The 17,363-nt window shown below is 39.9% G+C and overlaps 1 protein-coding gene across 1 annotated transcript; it reads left to right on the plus strand.

The window, feature by feature from the left end:
- Positions 1-13,771: 13,771 nt before the first annotated feature.
- LOC308291090 (microfibril-associated glycoprotein 4-like) lies at positions 13,772-16,852 on the plus strand (the record flags this gene model as incomplete). The annotated part of the gene is made up of 3 exons (XM_080733004.1): positions 13,772-13,784; positions 14,267-14,682; positions 16,574-16,852. 3 exons carry the CDS (start codon positions 13,772-13,774, stop codon positions 16,850-16,852), a joined length of 708 nt encoding a protein of 235 aa, XP_080589130.1.
- Between the last annotated feature and the right edge of the window lie 511 nt (positions 16,853-17,363).

The raw sequence follows: 17,363 nt of genomic DNA on the forward strand, positions 1-17,363 counted from the left end.
AATACCCCGAAACGCTTTGCGTGGTGTCACAGGCGAGAGAGATGAAGCAGGGATCCCCACAACCTTCATAGATTCCATATAGTTTCATTGTTTGACAGCACAATCATTTTTTTGCGCAGCCTCCTCGCCAGCATGGTGCTTTAAAACGGCGAAATTAAACAAATATAGGCCTATTCGCTATATAAATATTTTGTTCGTGGGCCTGTGTTTCGCCGTTAATAGTTCTCCTTGGCTTTATTTATTTTTTCCTATAGGCCTACGCCAATGTAATGTGCACAGGAGTATTTTAGTTGCACAAAAAACAACCGCTCGCCCAGAACGAACCAACGGCGCAGTACAAAACCAAGGCAGGCAGGGTCCATTTGGTTTCATTTTACGCTCTCAAGAGTTAAGGGTCTATATAGTTCCGTTTGGTTACTCTCCATATTTTAACTGGAGATCACCTGCATGGAAACCCTAACCCCTCAAGGACCAACACAGCACTGGTGGTCCCCGGACCACTGGTTGAGACCCACTGCTGTAGACTCAATATACTGTAATCATATCGAACAAAAATAAATACCCTATGAATTCAATGAAATGTCGGCTTGACAAGTGTAACGCTGACACTGCATGTGTAATGGATGTGTAATGAATGGATGGATGAAATAATAAAATGTACTTTTCATCATGTCTGTTGCTAAGGTATGGCAACATGACTGGTGTCTTGCACGCACGCGAGGGCGCGCGTGCAAGACACCAGTCATGTTGCCATACCTTAGCTTTTGCTGAACTGACGCCACTGGTAAACCCCGACTCTGCAGGGTCTCCAGCGAACAAGACAGCGCTGATTTGGGACAAGCGCTAGAGCTGCAGGCAGCTCGCCCCGTGTTGCGTATCTATAGCAGATATACAAGCTCATAGCGTGGTGAATTGCGTGAGCTTGTAGCTCTGATATTTTCAACGCGCGTCACCATCGTACGACGAATAGGGCCTAGGCTGATTTTTAACAGCACACAGCACACAGCACAGAAGAAGCAGCCCGCTTCTTCAGCACGCTCACCCTTCGGGATTTAAACCACGCTGACAGATCATGATACAAAAATTATGATTTGTTTTAATGGTTGTAGCCTACTACTTTAACCAAATAATAATAAGAATAATAGGCTTAAATCTGATAAAATAGCCCAAAGGGAGCCACATGATAAAATAGCCTATATAAGGGAGACATTTTCCCAGCCGGTCACAGTGTCCGGTGCCGGTGGACTTTATAATTACCGGCCAATTAAACATTTTAACGGTCAATGGCACAACGTATGCTTCGCCAATATCTTTATATATACAGACAGACAGACAGACAGACATAGAGAGAGGGGGGGGGGGGGGGGGGGAGAGAGAGAGAGAGAGAGAGAGAGAGAGAGAGAGAGAGAGAGAGAGAGAGAGAGAGAGAGAGAGGTAATGTTCATGAATCATGGAGACTTGTAGAGGATTGATTGAATAGCCATTAGACACCTGGCACCCCCTCAAGAACCACTGGGGGGCCCCGGACCACTGGTTGAAATCCACTGTCAGTAAGAAAGTAATGACGTGCTGCCGTGCATATCACCGAAAAAAAAAAAAAAAAAAAAAAGTAGGCCTATACCTCTGCCCCCATGAAAGTCAGGCAAGACTGACGTTAACCTTTATTTTATTTAGAACATAAGATGAAACCAAATGGACCCTGTGTTCATGAATGAGTTAGAGCTTAAAATAGTGAAAGTCGGAAAAAATGCATAACGCACCAATGGATGCGAGCGAGGCAGCAAGTGGAGTAGACTACAGAGGCGCACATGGGTATGGTAGCTACCGTACCTTGATTACAGGAGAAAATAATAAAATGTACTTCTTAAAATGAATTCATCATGCTTGTTGCTAAGTATTGGCAACATGACTGGTGTATTGCATGAGTGCCTTCCTTCACACGTGCAAAACAACAGCCATGTTACCATACCTTAGCATTTGCAGAACTGACGCTGCTGGCGGGATCGCGCAGCCGAGGAGGAGGAGGAGGAGGGCCTATTCGTGGACTCTTTTCATTCTGTCTGTCTGTCAGCATATTCATTACATTACTCCGTGTGAGTAGCCTAATGGCAAAGCATCTGGATAAATCACTGTCTGTCTGTCTGTCTGTCTGTCTGTCTGTCTGTCTGTCTGTCTGTCTGTCTGTCTGTCTGTCTGTCTTCCTTCCACACTGTGTGGACAAATTGAATGAATTTTGATATTTTTATAAATGAATTAATAGGCCTACTGTCATTGCATTTCCATTTTTCAATTATACACCGAATAGCGCAATTAAGTACACTGTTAAATATTACCAGGATCTCACAATACTTTACATTATTATTTCACAATATAATACTGTATTCTGAATATTACTGTGTAATCACACCATCATCTGTGATAACACAACAAATGACTGTACTCTAAATTGTTATCAGGATTACACAACACTTTACAATATATCTCACAATAAAATATTGTGTTCAGAATGTTACTGTGATATCACAACAAATTACTTGTACTGTGCTGCATTGTGGGATTACATTTCAAATTTATATCCATTGTGAGAGGGAAAGCAGTGAACTGATGGTGAAGATGGAATTATGAAATTATGAAGTCAATTTCAATTCAAAGGAACTTTCAGAAGTCATGTGAAGTTCATAACATTGCTCTGATAAGGTAAGTCACGCTCCTTTTTTACCCCCTCCACCTTAATGACAACTAGTTGTGCTTTCGCGTGTGGTTCAGTCTTGCTCCAGCAATGTATGTGTGCTGCAGGCTCTGAAGCAGCACTGCTTCCCTGCTGACGTGCGCCTGTCGAGCGGCAGAAGACACCCAAGCACACCGGTGAACCGGCACCGAGCGCCACTATGAGCTTGTATATCTGCTATTAGTTAAAGCGGTGTGTGAGGGAAACACACATTTAAACTGTCGAGTTAAATGTGTATTTCCCTTACAAACCACTTCAACTAAATAGCAGATATACAAGCTCATATTGGCGCGCGTCGCTCGGTGTATACGCCAAGCCGTTTCACCAGTGTGCTTGTGTGGTTTCTGCCGCCGATAGGCTGCACGTCAGCTGGGCTTATTTATATCATGTCGGCTGCTTACTAGCTTGCGGACCGTGGTAGGGAACGTTCCCTGCCCGGTTCAATACGGCCGACGCGCGTGGAAGAACTCCCCGCGACGCACGAGTTACAGACCCACACGGGTCCATTTGGTTCCTATATCTATCATTTAGCTGTGGACCATCTGGAACTCCATCACTCGGACGCGATAATGACCGGACACTACTTTGAGAACCACAGACAATCCTTGTGTCAGTTGTACGTATCCTTACGCCGGGTCCATTTGGTTCTTCTCAACTATATCAATGATAATATTTGCACCGGGGGAGGTTTTATGCTCCAGTGTGGCTAAAAGTTGCTGTTGTAAAAGCAACCGATCCACAAGCCAAGCGTCACGACAAATGGGAGCCTGTAGATCATTGGTTTTCAAAGTGGGGTACGGGACCCCGCAGGAGTCCTTCAGGGAGTTCCAGGGGGTCCCTGGCTAAATTATAACAGGTCCATTTTGTTCCATTTGTACATTCTGAGAGTTAAATTAACATATATCATCTCAGAGATAGAAATACCATTACATATGTCCTGGGGGTCCTTGAAATTAAAATGGAATCACTACAGAGCCTTCAAAATCTTCTCTTATGGGGGTCCCTGGCGTATATCTTTTCAAATGGACGTCCACTGGCTGATAAGTGTTAAATTGGGGTTTGTGGAACCACAAGTTTTGAGAACCACTGCTGTAGAGATGGTCTATATTCGACGGGTGACACCATCAGATTAATGATTGATCATTAGCCTACCTGTGGTGTCCACTGCAGTAGGAGCTTAATTTCCGTCAAAAATCCCGTCATAAGTATAATGTCCTTAAATCTTTATGCATGGATTAAATGTATATATTTAATTGCCTACATTAAAACTTTGATGGAATCTCCTCGCCCAGTCGCCCCTCCCCTTTCCTCCACATGTGAGACATTATGGTCATTAGGGTGACATAGGGTGATTTTTTCCCCCTTAATATCATAATGTAAGCATACCTAGAAAATAATGTAAGTCAGAAAAATACTGGAATGTGTCTGAATAGAGATTTTATTTTTTATATTATCTTCATCAAATAATATTAAAGTAAAATAAACTGAACATTTTGGAAAGATTTCATTTATTTTAAACTGTACCAAAACAGTACATGCCACAGAGTGATAAGCCACTCTGTGGCCATAAATACTGTGTGTGTGTGTGTGTGTGTGTGTGTGTGTGTGTGTGTGTGTGTGTGTGTGTGTGTGTGTGTGTGTGTGTGTATTGTGGAATGCATTTAGCATTTCACCTCTTAACAATATCACACAATGGGTATCTCTGTTCAGGTGATATAATGAAGGATGCTGTCCATTGAATAATAAGATGGGACCACGTGATGGCTACTGCAACTTCAATCTGCAGTATCCTTCCTGAGGATGGCACTTGTACTCTGGAGTTTATCCAAAGGTATTATACTTATAGGCTACTGAAAATGTATTATACTGAATTTAACATTGCTAATAGAATTTGGCATAGAATAATACAAAGTAGATCTAATGTGATTGACAGATTGATTGAGGTTCTAGATAAGGTTTTAGAGGTCCTGGAGAGAGTTTGGTGTCAGCTTGAGATCTCTTGGGCATGGTCAATCATTGAGGTGGTTGTTGTCTTGTCTTATTTATTTTACAGCTGTGTGCCACAGCCACTGATGTGCAGATGACGGAGAAATTACCAAGCACCCCCTGCTTGATTGTCCAAGGTAGATCAAAATAAAGTGAGTTGTGTCACAGTTTGTGATGTTGCTGATCATTGAAATTCTACTCTTGTTCAATTAGCATTTCACCTCTACAATATCACATAATGGGTATCTCTTTTCAGGTGATTTAATGAAGTCTATGGCCTGGATGCTGTCCATTGAAGAGCAAGTGTGATGGGACAACACGATGGGATCATTATTGGATAGCTGTGGTTTTCGCGATCTACTACAACTTCAATCTGCTCCTGAGGATGGTGTGTGTACTCTGGATTGGAGGTATTGTAACACTGAAATTGTACTGAAGCATTGTACTGGATTGCTTGCAACATTGATACTTGAATGTTACTTACTCTCAGTACTACTTTCTTTCTGTGGTGTAGGGCAGGGGTTTTCAAAGTGGGTGACAGGGTGCCGCGAGATCATTTGATAATATTTGAAATGTATTTATTTGGACAAATATTTAGTATCATTTAAACTTGAAGTACAGTTATTTTCAGTCAGTTCTAACCAAAATGGCTATTATCTCAACGTTTTCCTCTCAACCTAATCACTTTTCACTAGTTTAGTACATTTTATGGATGATAAATACAAAACTAACGGTTTTGGACATAAAAGGTTTCCACCCGACAACGATGATATGCTATAAATATAAGGTGCTGGGAGTGAAAATTATAATGTAGGGGTGCTTCGGATTAAAAAGATATTTATGGGGTACCCTGAGACAAAAAAGTTTGGGAACCCGGTGTAGGGTTTACTTAAGGGAAAGGGGAACTGCTGCATGTGCCTTGTATAAACGATGCAATATATGTTTATGTGAAAGTAAAAGTTGTTGTCTTGTCTTATTGTTTACAGGTGCTTCATGGGCATTAACCCTGAGAGAGGCTCCAAATCGAAGAAGCGTGGCGTATCAACCCACACGTGAGCACACTTTTGAGACAACTTGTGGACTTTGAATGGTCGATGGTATTCAGGACTCCAATATGAGACACACTCATACGCATTTGAGAAAACTTGTGGACTTTGAATGGTCGATGGTATTCAGGACTCGAATATGAGACACACTCATACGTGTTTCAGATGCCCTACTCTTGTTTGTCCAACTCCACCAGCCATTATTCTTATCTGGATATGTAAAATTGCCAATATTCTTTGCTGATGCCCTGTCACTTCATTCAGCAATGCTCGCCTCTTCTGTCTCGGCCTGCATGTTAGCAAGGTGCATACTGTAATCATTAGTTTGCTTTGTTCTTACCACTACTGTGTTGCTTTATACCTTCAGGACTTATGTGACTGAGTGCAAAGTTGAGGTGTACTTCACATACTTCGTGCCTGCTGAAGTGTGTTCATATAACACGCAGGAGGGTTGCCAGATTTCTCCCCAAGTTGTGAAGGCAACCTCCATTTGTGTTATATGGACACATTTCACCTCTGTTCCAGCTGGCATGAGGGTGAGTAGATGAGTTATTTTGCAGTTAAAGGAACAGTTCACTCAAAAGTGAAAATGTTGTATCTACTCACCACCATGCTGATACAAAGTCAGGTGAAGTTTTTTTAGTCCACAAAATCACTCCTGGAGTTTCACAGGAAAACAGTGTTGCAGCCTCCTAAATAACTAAAGTCTATGACAACCAGTTTTCAAACTGGCCTCCAGACACCAGACCAAACTCCAGGAGTGTTTGTAGACTTAACACTTCTACTGAGTAAAGGCTTCATGTGTGGTTCTTCTTTGTCCATTTGAAATGTTGCACTTTGTATTGGAATTGTACAATAAAAAGTTTAAATGAATGAAGTTGTTTTTCCTTTCTTTTTTTCTTTTAGCATGTTTGTGTATGTATGGTAAAATCACAGTTAAGGCCCATTCCCACTGAGCCAGATAACAGATAAAAAAATCTCTTTCTTCAGATATTTTTCCATTCAAAGTGGATGATAGATAGTTAGATACAGATAAAACAATATCTGTCACAGATAAAAGAAATATCTGTGGCAGATATTTTTTATCTGTATCTACCATCCACTTTGAATGGAAAAATATCTGGAGAAAGAGCTTTTTTTGTATCTGTTATCTGGCCCATTGGGAATGGGCCTATAAATTCAAATTTACAACATTTTACTGTATTAGATACAATTTACTGTAAATTTACAGTAAATTACTGCCTACTGAGCTGCCTTACATTCACAGTAATAGTGTAAAAATACAGGCAACTACTGTAATATCACAGTAAATAACTGCAATACATACTGCTAAATCACAGTAAATTACTAACATTTCACAGCTGTGAAATTACAGTAATTTACTGCGCAATATTTACTGTGAAAATTACTGTGAAAGTAATGCAATTATTAGCCAGTAATTTACTGTAAATTTACAGCGAATTATTTTACAGTGTAGGCCTAGGTCAACGAGTCAACCCAATTAGCACTCCCGCAGCTGGTCTGATTGGACTCTGACCAGCTCTGCGCTTCTCAAAGTTACATTAGATCATTTAAACCATTGTGGCATTATTCTCAGCCAACTAATGATAGTCTATTCTGCATTCTGGTTGTCGTCACCCCAAATAATGGATTACTTCTTCATATAATTAATATAGGATATAATGCAGCAGCACTCTTTATGTGCAAAGCCCTCTTCTATAATGATCAGATTCATTTTTACTCACAACAGAGTAAAATATATTTAAACTCTTAGGTCTGCATTGTTAAATGCAACGGAACAGGCAACAATAGTGGATGGCAATGGCATAGAATTGAATGGTTTGGTCTGTATTTGAACTGGAATGAGTTACTGCTTAAAACGAATACAATTAAACCATTGATATAAGAATCACTGTACATTTACAGAATTAAATTCTGTAAAAAAAAAAAAAAAAAAATCTGAGATTTTTTTTTTTTTTTTTTTTTTTTACATGACATGTCACGCGTACCTTCGCGGAACCATCGTGTAAAGACGCGATGCGTCCAGACGCTTTGATGCAGCGCAACGTGTGCCCCGGAGTGCCACTGGAGCAGAACTAACGCATGCATGCACGCACGCATATGTAAACAAAAAGCCATTTGGCACACATGCGTCGCTTCGCTTAGCTGGCACGGAAAAGCCGCCATACACACACACACACACACACACACACACACACACACACACACACACACACACACGACTAGGGATGGAGCCCTAAGCAAGGGTAGCTTGATAACCCGATAACAGATGTATTGAGTACCCTGTATCAATAAGCTTTGGGCTTATCAAGCTTGTTATCGAGCATATTGGTCCATGATGTCATGTTTAAACAATCAAGACAAGAGGCGATCAAGAAATTATTACAGTACTATCCATAATATAAAGCCTTTTAACACTTATTGCACACTAATGAATGATTGTTTTAGTGATATTTAATTTGTTACTTTTGTAAATTGTCATCTTCATAGATGGTGGTCAGCAACAAACTCACAGTCGCAACAACTAGCCAATAAAAAAAGATATCAGTTATGTTCTGAATTTGTCGTCTCATATCTTTCCACAAAATATTAGAAAACGCTCAATAGTGGGCTCGATAAAAGCCCGGCTCGATAAGCAGGCTCAATAAGGTGCTCATTATCAATAAAAATTAACAAGCTCCATCCCTACACACGACACGGCACGCACGCACGCACGCACGCACGCACGCACGCACGCACGCACGCACACGCACACACACACACACACACACACACACACACACACACACAACACACACACACACACACACACACACACACACACACACACACACACACACACTTGTTCAATATCTCTCCATTCCTACGTTCTGACCGACCATGAAGGTTAATCTTGAATTTGACCTTTGACCTAGTCCACCTATGTGTTGACCCAACAATGTCAATGAACAACGAAGCATAGATGTGTTCTAAAAGGAGCAGGAAGAAGCTAATGCTTATAATGCCCTTCATTTTATATTAACACAATTACACACATATATGTGACCACTCACAGAGTTTTCAGACACAACTCGGGGGTAATGGATTTCTACAATAGAGCTAAATGCATTCGATTTTATTTTTGGGGGTTTTTCGTTTCTAGCCATAATAAAACAGTTTGAATGTTGTAGGAGGTTTTTATAACAAGAGATAGGCGTTTTAGGTTCACTAAATGGTTAAAATTAAATCTTAAACATGGCTCTGTTTAAGACATTTTCCGTGGTTGTTTGGGGGTGTAACATTCTTCCACGTATTTAAATAGAGTGCTTGCGATTGGTCTGGCCTATTGTTCTCCCTCCTGGCTGAGCACCGCCGCAGCACCGCCCATAAGCACACGTGTTTCTAACAGTAAACACAACAATATCAATGTATCTTCTTAATGGCTAAGTTTGCTACTCACTTTGTGTCAGCACGCTTGTTATAATGCGTTGAATCATGTACCAGGAACACAACAGGACAGCTGCCTGTCTCCACAGTGGCGATCACTCAGATCGAAAAAGTGAGAAGTTTTAGCGTGGTGAAAAGAGTTGATCTGCAAGCTCACAACATGTTGCGAATGCAACGTGTTGTGAGCTTATAGATCAGCTAGTTTCAGAATGCATTGCAACACGTTGTACGACGAAGTGAAAGTCCGGCTTGACTGCGGAGTTGAGTCGCTTTTTTGCAAGGAGCGTTTCTCTTTCTTTCTTTTTCTCTCTCCCCCTCCCCCTCCCTCTCTCTTTCTTTGTCAAGACTCGGTGGTTCAATCTAGCATAGAAAGATCCGGGGATCAATTGGTTTATAATCAGCGTCAGATTAAGTTTATTCTTATTGCATGCACCGTTTCACATGACCACTGAGCTCCCTCTTTCTGTCTCATTCATGTTACAAAACCTGTCGCGTCGCTACCTTCTCCGTGAGAGAGAGAGATGACGGGTGAATTACTGATGACTGGTAAAGTGAGCATCACTCTGTATGGAGAGAAAAGAGAGAGAGGCGGGGGGGGAGGGGAGGAGTGACTGGTAAAGTGACCATCGCTTTGGAGAGAGAGAGAGAGAGAGAGAGAGAGAGAGAGAGAGAGAGAGGCGGGGGGGGAGGGGAGGAGTGACTGGTAAAGTGACCATCGCTTTGGAGAGAGAGAGAGAGAGAGAGAGAGAGAGAGAGAGAGAGAGAGAGAGAGAATCGCGTCTTTGGGCAAAGAAATAAGAGTAGTGGTGGGAAAAGTTCTCAGATCTTTACTCAAGTAAAAGTATCAATACTATAATGCAGAAATATTCAGAATTTACTTGATTAAAAGTATACAAGTATTTCCATCAAAATGTACTTAAAGTAAACATAGAAATAAGTAGGCCTACTCATGAAGTAGGCATCTTTCATTATTCATTTCATGTTTTCAAAATGTATAGGCTATAAAATAATACTTTGAAAATAGCAGATCTACAAGCTCACAGCGTAGTGGAGTAAAAATATTAGAAATACTCGAACAAATACCTCAAAATTATACTTAAGTAGAGTACTTAAGTAAATGTACTTAATTACTTTATACCAGTGGTTCTCAAACTGTGGGGTCTCCAAATTATATTTTGGGGTCCCCAGATGATTAGCTTAATGTCATTTTATTTGTTTATTTTGGGGGTCACAGCCTAAAAAGGTTTGAGAACCCCTGCTTTAAATACCATTCATGAGTTATGAGTATTATTAGATCTACTGGCTTGAAGGTCTGTCTTAATGTGAAATGTGTTTTAAATATTGACAGACAGTTGACAGCTAGTGGGGGAGTGGTTTGGGGAGTGGTTAGAGGTGGGGTTAACTACTATGTCACTCCCATTTTCTGGGACCTGAAAAGGTGTTAAAATAGAGAAACCTTTCAAGGGCATTTTCTTTGCTTTGGTGTTTCTGGACTTACAAGTTTCAAATGACCGTATCTTCTTCAAATTTTGTCAAATTTCTAATAATGATACATCATATGAAAGCTTAGATTCTGTACTTTCGGAAAATGTGAAAAGTAGAAAAATGACCATGGCCCCGTTGTGTCTGAAAACACCACGAGCGGTCACATATATAGTACAACCTCAAAATGCAGAACCCTCACACACCTTTTTGTCATCATCAACAATTTCCATTTCCCTCCTCATGGCTGTACTTCTTTAAAAAAGATTTTTCTTATTTCAGTTTGAGAACATTAATTATTTATATTATTTCCATTGGGGACTGCCCATAAGTCAGAATGTTCATTAGTCCGAAGGTTCATTAATCCGAATTTAGTTAGGGTTACTGAGGGTTAGGGTTAGAGTTAGGCATACTATTCTTAACATATTCGGACTAATGAACCTTCGGACTAATGAACCTTCGGACCAATGCCATGGCACCTTTCCATCAGTCCTATCTGTACATCTCTGTCATTGACTGCATGGTGAGTCCATCACTGATTGCTGTGTCCGAGTGGTTTCCCTCTAGACGTCAACAACACATTTAAAACCTGTTGAAAATCACTGCACTGACAGAACACTGACCAGTGAATCCCTGCATATCAGTATTGTTCTGCTTATGAGTGCTTTATGTGTTTTGTTGCATACAGCATATCTACATATACAGTACATGGGTCTCCATATATGGGTACCAGGGGTCTCCATATATGGGTCACTGGTCCGAAATACGTACATCACTGGCCAGATGGCCAAGACATGGCGCTTGTCGCCCTTAGGCGTCTTACTGGTAATATGTATTTATGTTTTGCTTCCAAGTGTTACATGACGGTATATGTCTGTATATGTATATAATTACTTTGAAATGTTTAGTTTCTTCCTATGTAGCACTATTGGCAATCTCTGCTGTATGAAAATGTATAATCTATAAATAAAAAGTTTAAGTTTGATTTGATTTGAATTGAACTGTGTCCTCCTCTGCGCTACTCTGTGTTCAGTACTCCCCAGCAGGATGAAAAAGCTCACACAAAAACGTGCAAAAACTAAAAAAAAAACAACTAAAAAAACATTGAAGACCCCTGCCCTACAATACTGTTTCTCAACCAGTGGGTCGGCACCCAAAAGCAAGCACAGGGCCCTAATATATCAGGCCTTGACTTCTTGGTCAACACCAACAATGTGGGTTCATTTGAAACCTGTTAAGAATCACTATTCAAGACTGAAAAAAAACACTGACCAATGTAACCCCGTTAACTAGTGTTGTTATGGTGCTATGAGGTTATGAGTGCATGTGTGTGTGACGTGTACCTGTTGTGCACGTGAGTGTTGCGTGTCTATCCATAACTAGATATTCAACTCGATGTTCACAGACGGAACGAGATACTGTACATTCTTTTTAGTCAAATGTATTTGTTTCTTCCTTGGTTTTCTTCCTCATATCTTCACTGTTCCCAGTGCCAAACATTGATTAATGGATTATCTTTCAAGCTTCACACATGCAGCATAGACATTCTACTGTCAATCATGGTTTCTCAAGAGAAACTGGCTGTAGTTCAACTTTATGTTCAATTGATAAATAGAGATAGGGATTGTTTTTTATGTTTCGCTTATTTGTTTCCTTGTCATTAATCCTCCACCATCAGTTTGATACTCTTCCTCATACCTTCACCATTTGTTCACTTCAAACTGTGATGCATTCATCAGTGTCAGTTTACGTCTCTTTTCCACCAGTTGGATGACACCATTGTTTTATTTCATTTTATGGTATGCGATTGAGTCACGGGACAACAGCTGTAGAAAAACACCATGTACAGTACTCTTTCATAAATAACTATATACACATGAATATGTTCCCCCAGTAATCTAAATTCTGTCAATACTCTTAACAAAGATACATCCGGGCATCCACAGCTGAATGGTTAGAGAGCTTTCCTGGGAAGCCAGAGGTCTCAGGTTTGATTCCAGGCCTCATCAATGTGTCAAAGTGTCTCTGAGCAAGACACTTGACCCCTAACTGCTCACCACTCCTGTTACTGTAGGATAGATTAATGAGCACATACTGTATGTTACTGTATATGCTAATGTTGTTGGTTTTAAGGTCCAGTGATACTTTTCCAGGACAGGCCTTCAGGTGGCCGAGCTGCTAGTTATTATTATTGCTAAAAACAAAACAAAAACATGTTCTCACATTTTACTTCTTCTCACATTCACATCATGAAAAAAAAAAAGTATTTTACCTGGAAATTAAACCAAAACATAAAACCTCACCCGCATTGTCCCCCCCCCCCCCCCCACCCTGTAACCAGCTCCAAAAAACAACTTTTTTCAACCTTTTCTCTTTGCATAAAATGTATAAATGTGCCCCTAGGGCCACATGTGGGTCCCGGGCCACACTTTGGACGCCCCTGCCCTCCCGTTTGCAGCATTCAAATCAACACTTTGAACCTTCTCATGTAGCAAAGGTCCTGAACAGCTCTTCAGATCAGGATGAAAAACTCTCCTCTACTCTACGGGTCCTCCTTGTCAGGGGTTTCTTCCCCCTCGCTGTAGATCTTTAAAACAAGATGTACTCCACACAGCGGACTGACCGCAGCCCCAGCAGGTCAGCCACAGCGTTTGCATTCTTTGCATAAACTCGGCCCATCCATATCCATATCGTTGTTGTCGGGTGGAAACCTTGTATGTCCAAAACCATCATTTTATACATGATTTAAACTAGTGAAAACAGCCGATCTACAAGCACACAACGCCTCGCACCGCGAGGCGCTGTGTGCTTGTAGATCTGCTGTTTTCACTACTTATGTGCCACGGCCTTGTATGATGAAGCAGGGCTTTACATAAAAAACAAAAAACATACAAATTTGAAACTTGGAGATACGAGGTTTCTGCCAGAACCGTGACTATATATATGCGTGCGTAAATGCGTGCAAGCCTGTGTGCGTGCGTGCACGTCATGGTGGCCACAACATGGCACTGTGTTTTGATTTTACTATTACTATTTGATTTTCACTGCCCACCCATCCGACCACTGGTTGGGCAGTGGTCGGATGGGTGTTACAGGTAAGTGGACACCTTTGAGAAGTGGGCTCTGACGTAGAAAAGCTTGAGAACCACTGCACTGGTATTGTGGTTCTCAACCTGTAGGTCGGGGACACCCCACGCCTGCGGAATCTCAATCACCTTTGGTTTTCAGGCATCTACACACACTGACAATGTATGTCACAACGCAACATAATGAGCTGTCAATCATGGTACATACAGGAATCCTCTGTTGGTTCACATTCCAAACACAGCAGAGAGTTTCCAGTAAGGAAGTTCATTAAATATAGTTAACATGAGGTGTTGCCAGGAACAATTGGTGGAGGTTTGCCAAAATGAAATTCTAACCCCTCCACTATACTATAAAAGAAGGTTCTCAAACTCAGACTGCATTGAACCTTCTACTGGAGCTGAACACACACTGAACACACTCAGAACTCCTTTATTCATCGGAACTACAAGGTGCAACTTTAAAGACTTCAACATGATACTTGTTGTTGCAGTTCTGTTGCTGGCTGTAACAGTCCACTCTGATCCTCGCTGCGATCTCAACGTGCCTCTGGACTGTGACGAAATCTACAACAACATCTCGACACAGCGTGGTGTGTACGACATCTACCCCACTACTGCACCTGTCAAGGTCTACTGTGACATGGAAACAGAAGATGGAGGGAAGTGGACAGTCATCCAGAGAAGAGTGGACGGCACTCTGAACTTCTTCAGATCCTGGGATCAGTACATGGCTGGGTTTGGAGACGCATCAGGCGAGTACTGGCTGGGACTGGAGAACATGCATCTCCTCACCCAGAAGAAAAAGTATCAGCTGAGGGTGGACATGGAAGACTTTGAGGGAAACACAGCGTATGCCTTGTATTCCTCTTTCTCTGTGGGTTCTGAGGCTGATGGCTACAAGCTGCAGGTCAGTGGTGTGAAGTAACTATACATTTACTTGAAGGGATATTTCACTTTCAAAAAAAGCTGTTGGTCATTTTATCTTCTAATCAGGCTTTTATGAACACCCGGGACAGTTTTTAAGTTGTTTAATTGAATATTTAGTAGGGCTGGGATGCGATTAAAAAATAATCAAATTAATTACAGGCTTTGTAATTAGTTAATCGCAATTAATCACATTTTAATTGCATATTAATATTTGACCCGAGAAGCATTTTTTTTTTTTGCGTTCGTTGTCTCTCCTTGGTTGGTGCATCGCTATGATCGGTATGCCCGAAACTGAAGGTTCTGTGGTGCAAAAACTAATTGTGATTAAAATGTTTTTTTAATCCAGTTAATTTTCTGTATTTAATGAATCACAATTAATCAGTTAAAGTCTCAGCCCTAATATTTAGATATTTGATGTTATATATATATATATATATATATATATATATATATATATATATATATATATATATATATATATTATTACCCATATTAATATTTAAATATTTGACATTTTATCAGGCCCTCCTCCTCCAGGGCCCCTCCCCATACAAACCCATTGTAACTTCAAAATCAATTTTAACCATGTTAGATCCATTACAAAACCCATTATTTTTTTCTGGTGACTAATAATACCCTTCTAATACGTGAGCAGGCCATGTTTTTTTTTATATTCTTTTTCGTTAATTATTTATAATTATGTTTTGTATTTAATATTTTCCATTTTCCCAAAGAATTATTAAAAATATTTGTTGTTTTTTTATTCAAACCTAAAGTATTCTAGATAAAAATATGAATTTAAACAATAGCAGTTTTTTCTTTTTAATGAAATGACAACAATTACATAACAGGGTCTCCCCCTTTTCTTTTTTCTTATATTAGTTTGGTGTATATGTGTGGGTCCGTCCTTGAATATGAATACGTCAAATGGGTAAAGGAAGTGACAAGGGGAGTGTACCCAGTTTATGTAGTTTTGTTTTTCTTTGTGATGCTTTTGTCTTTAGTTTTTGTGTGTGGGTGAGGGTCTGCACATTCAAAAAAAAAAAAAGAAAAAAAAGAAAAAATGTGTAAAATGTCTTTAACAAAGGGACATAACATGTAACGACATTAATGAAAATGCATTTAAAGGAAATGAGTGTTACAGGTTTTTGACACAATAAAGTATAAAAAAAAAGAATTATTAAAAATAAATGAAAAAAGTTATCTAAAAAACACGGCCTGATCACGTATAAGAGGGTATTATGAGTCACCAGAAAAAAATAATGGGTATTGAATCAAGCAAATTAAAAACTGTTCAGGGTGTTCCTACATTTTTATTTTTTATTTTATTTTTTTACGTGAAATAGGCCTAGCCCTTTAAATCCAATTTTGAGATATTTGTACTTTACTTGAGTATTTCCAATTTGATTTACTTTTACCTCTACTCCACAACAACTCATGGGCAAATATTGTAAATATTACTAGTTACTTTGTAGATATGAAATATTATTATAACAAAACATATCTTACTGTAGGCCTACATTAACCCCTTCAGGCCTATCTAGACTTTGGCTATTTGAAAAAAGCCGATCTACAAGCTCACAACTTGTCCCGATCCTGACGACCTTTGCTGCGTGTCACTATAGCTATACTGTGTAAGTTGCTAAACTAGTGGTCAGTAGCGGTATTGTTTTTTTGCGAAATCCGGTCCCCGGCCAGGATCATAGAAAACATTAAAAGAGAAGGCTTTAGAAGCTGAAAATAACGGAGCGGGTGTTCTAAAACTTTAGCGATTTAACAGTTAGGACAATTTTAAGATTTGTTTTATAAAAAAAATTACATGGTATAACTTTAAGTAACAAATGTGAATACTTTTTCCACCACTGCTGCAGGTTACTGGCTTCAAGAATGGAGGAGCAGGAGACTCACTGGCCTTTAGTAATGGAATGAAATTCACAACCTTTGACAAAGATCAAGACGCCTGGGGCAAGAACTGTGCTAGTGTTTATTCTGCTCCATTTTGGCACAAGAACTGTCACCACGCTAATCCCAATGGTGTTTACCTCTGGGGACAGACGCCTCAGGCCTGGACAGGTGTAGTCTGGCACCACTGGAAGAAAAATTATTACTCCCTGAAGGCTATAGCGATGAAGATCAGACGTGTTGCTTAAACATGTTTAGGTTCTCATGCTGAAAAGCACAGCCGTAATATAAAAGGCATGATGCAATATTTACTCTTTGTCATGGTTTGATTTTTTTCTTTCTCTTTGAGACTCTGTTTAATCCTAAACTCATACAGTAGATATCTGTATTGTATCATATATTACAGTGGTGACCTGCTGTCCTCTATGGCTGTTATTAAATCAATAAATAATCCAAGCTGTTAAACGAATAAAGAGTTGCATGCAAAGACAAATACAATGTGTATTTGGTGATTTGATAACACTTTGCTTAAAGGTTGGGGTCTGTAATGCATTATAATCACCTTTACCATGCATGATAAGGCTTCATAAAACTTGTTATAAATGTTTAAAGTTATGCTTAACAACGTATAAAAAGATTTACGAGGTGTCATACTACAGTATTAAATTCAGCAGAACAGCACATAACTACCATACTTTAGTTCTTATTCCATGTCTATATAAGTCTATTTTACTAAGTATAGAGGGTCTAAGAGTTTAG

This window comes from Nannobrachium achirus, assembly GCF_963921795.1.
Source record: "Nannobrachium achirus genome assembly, chromosome: 9".
Classification (NCBI taxonomy): domain Eukaryota; kingdom Metazoa; phylum Chordata; class Actinopteri; order Myctophiformes; family Myctophidae; genus Nannobrachium; species Nannobrachium achirus.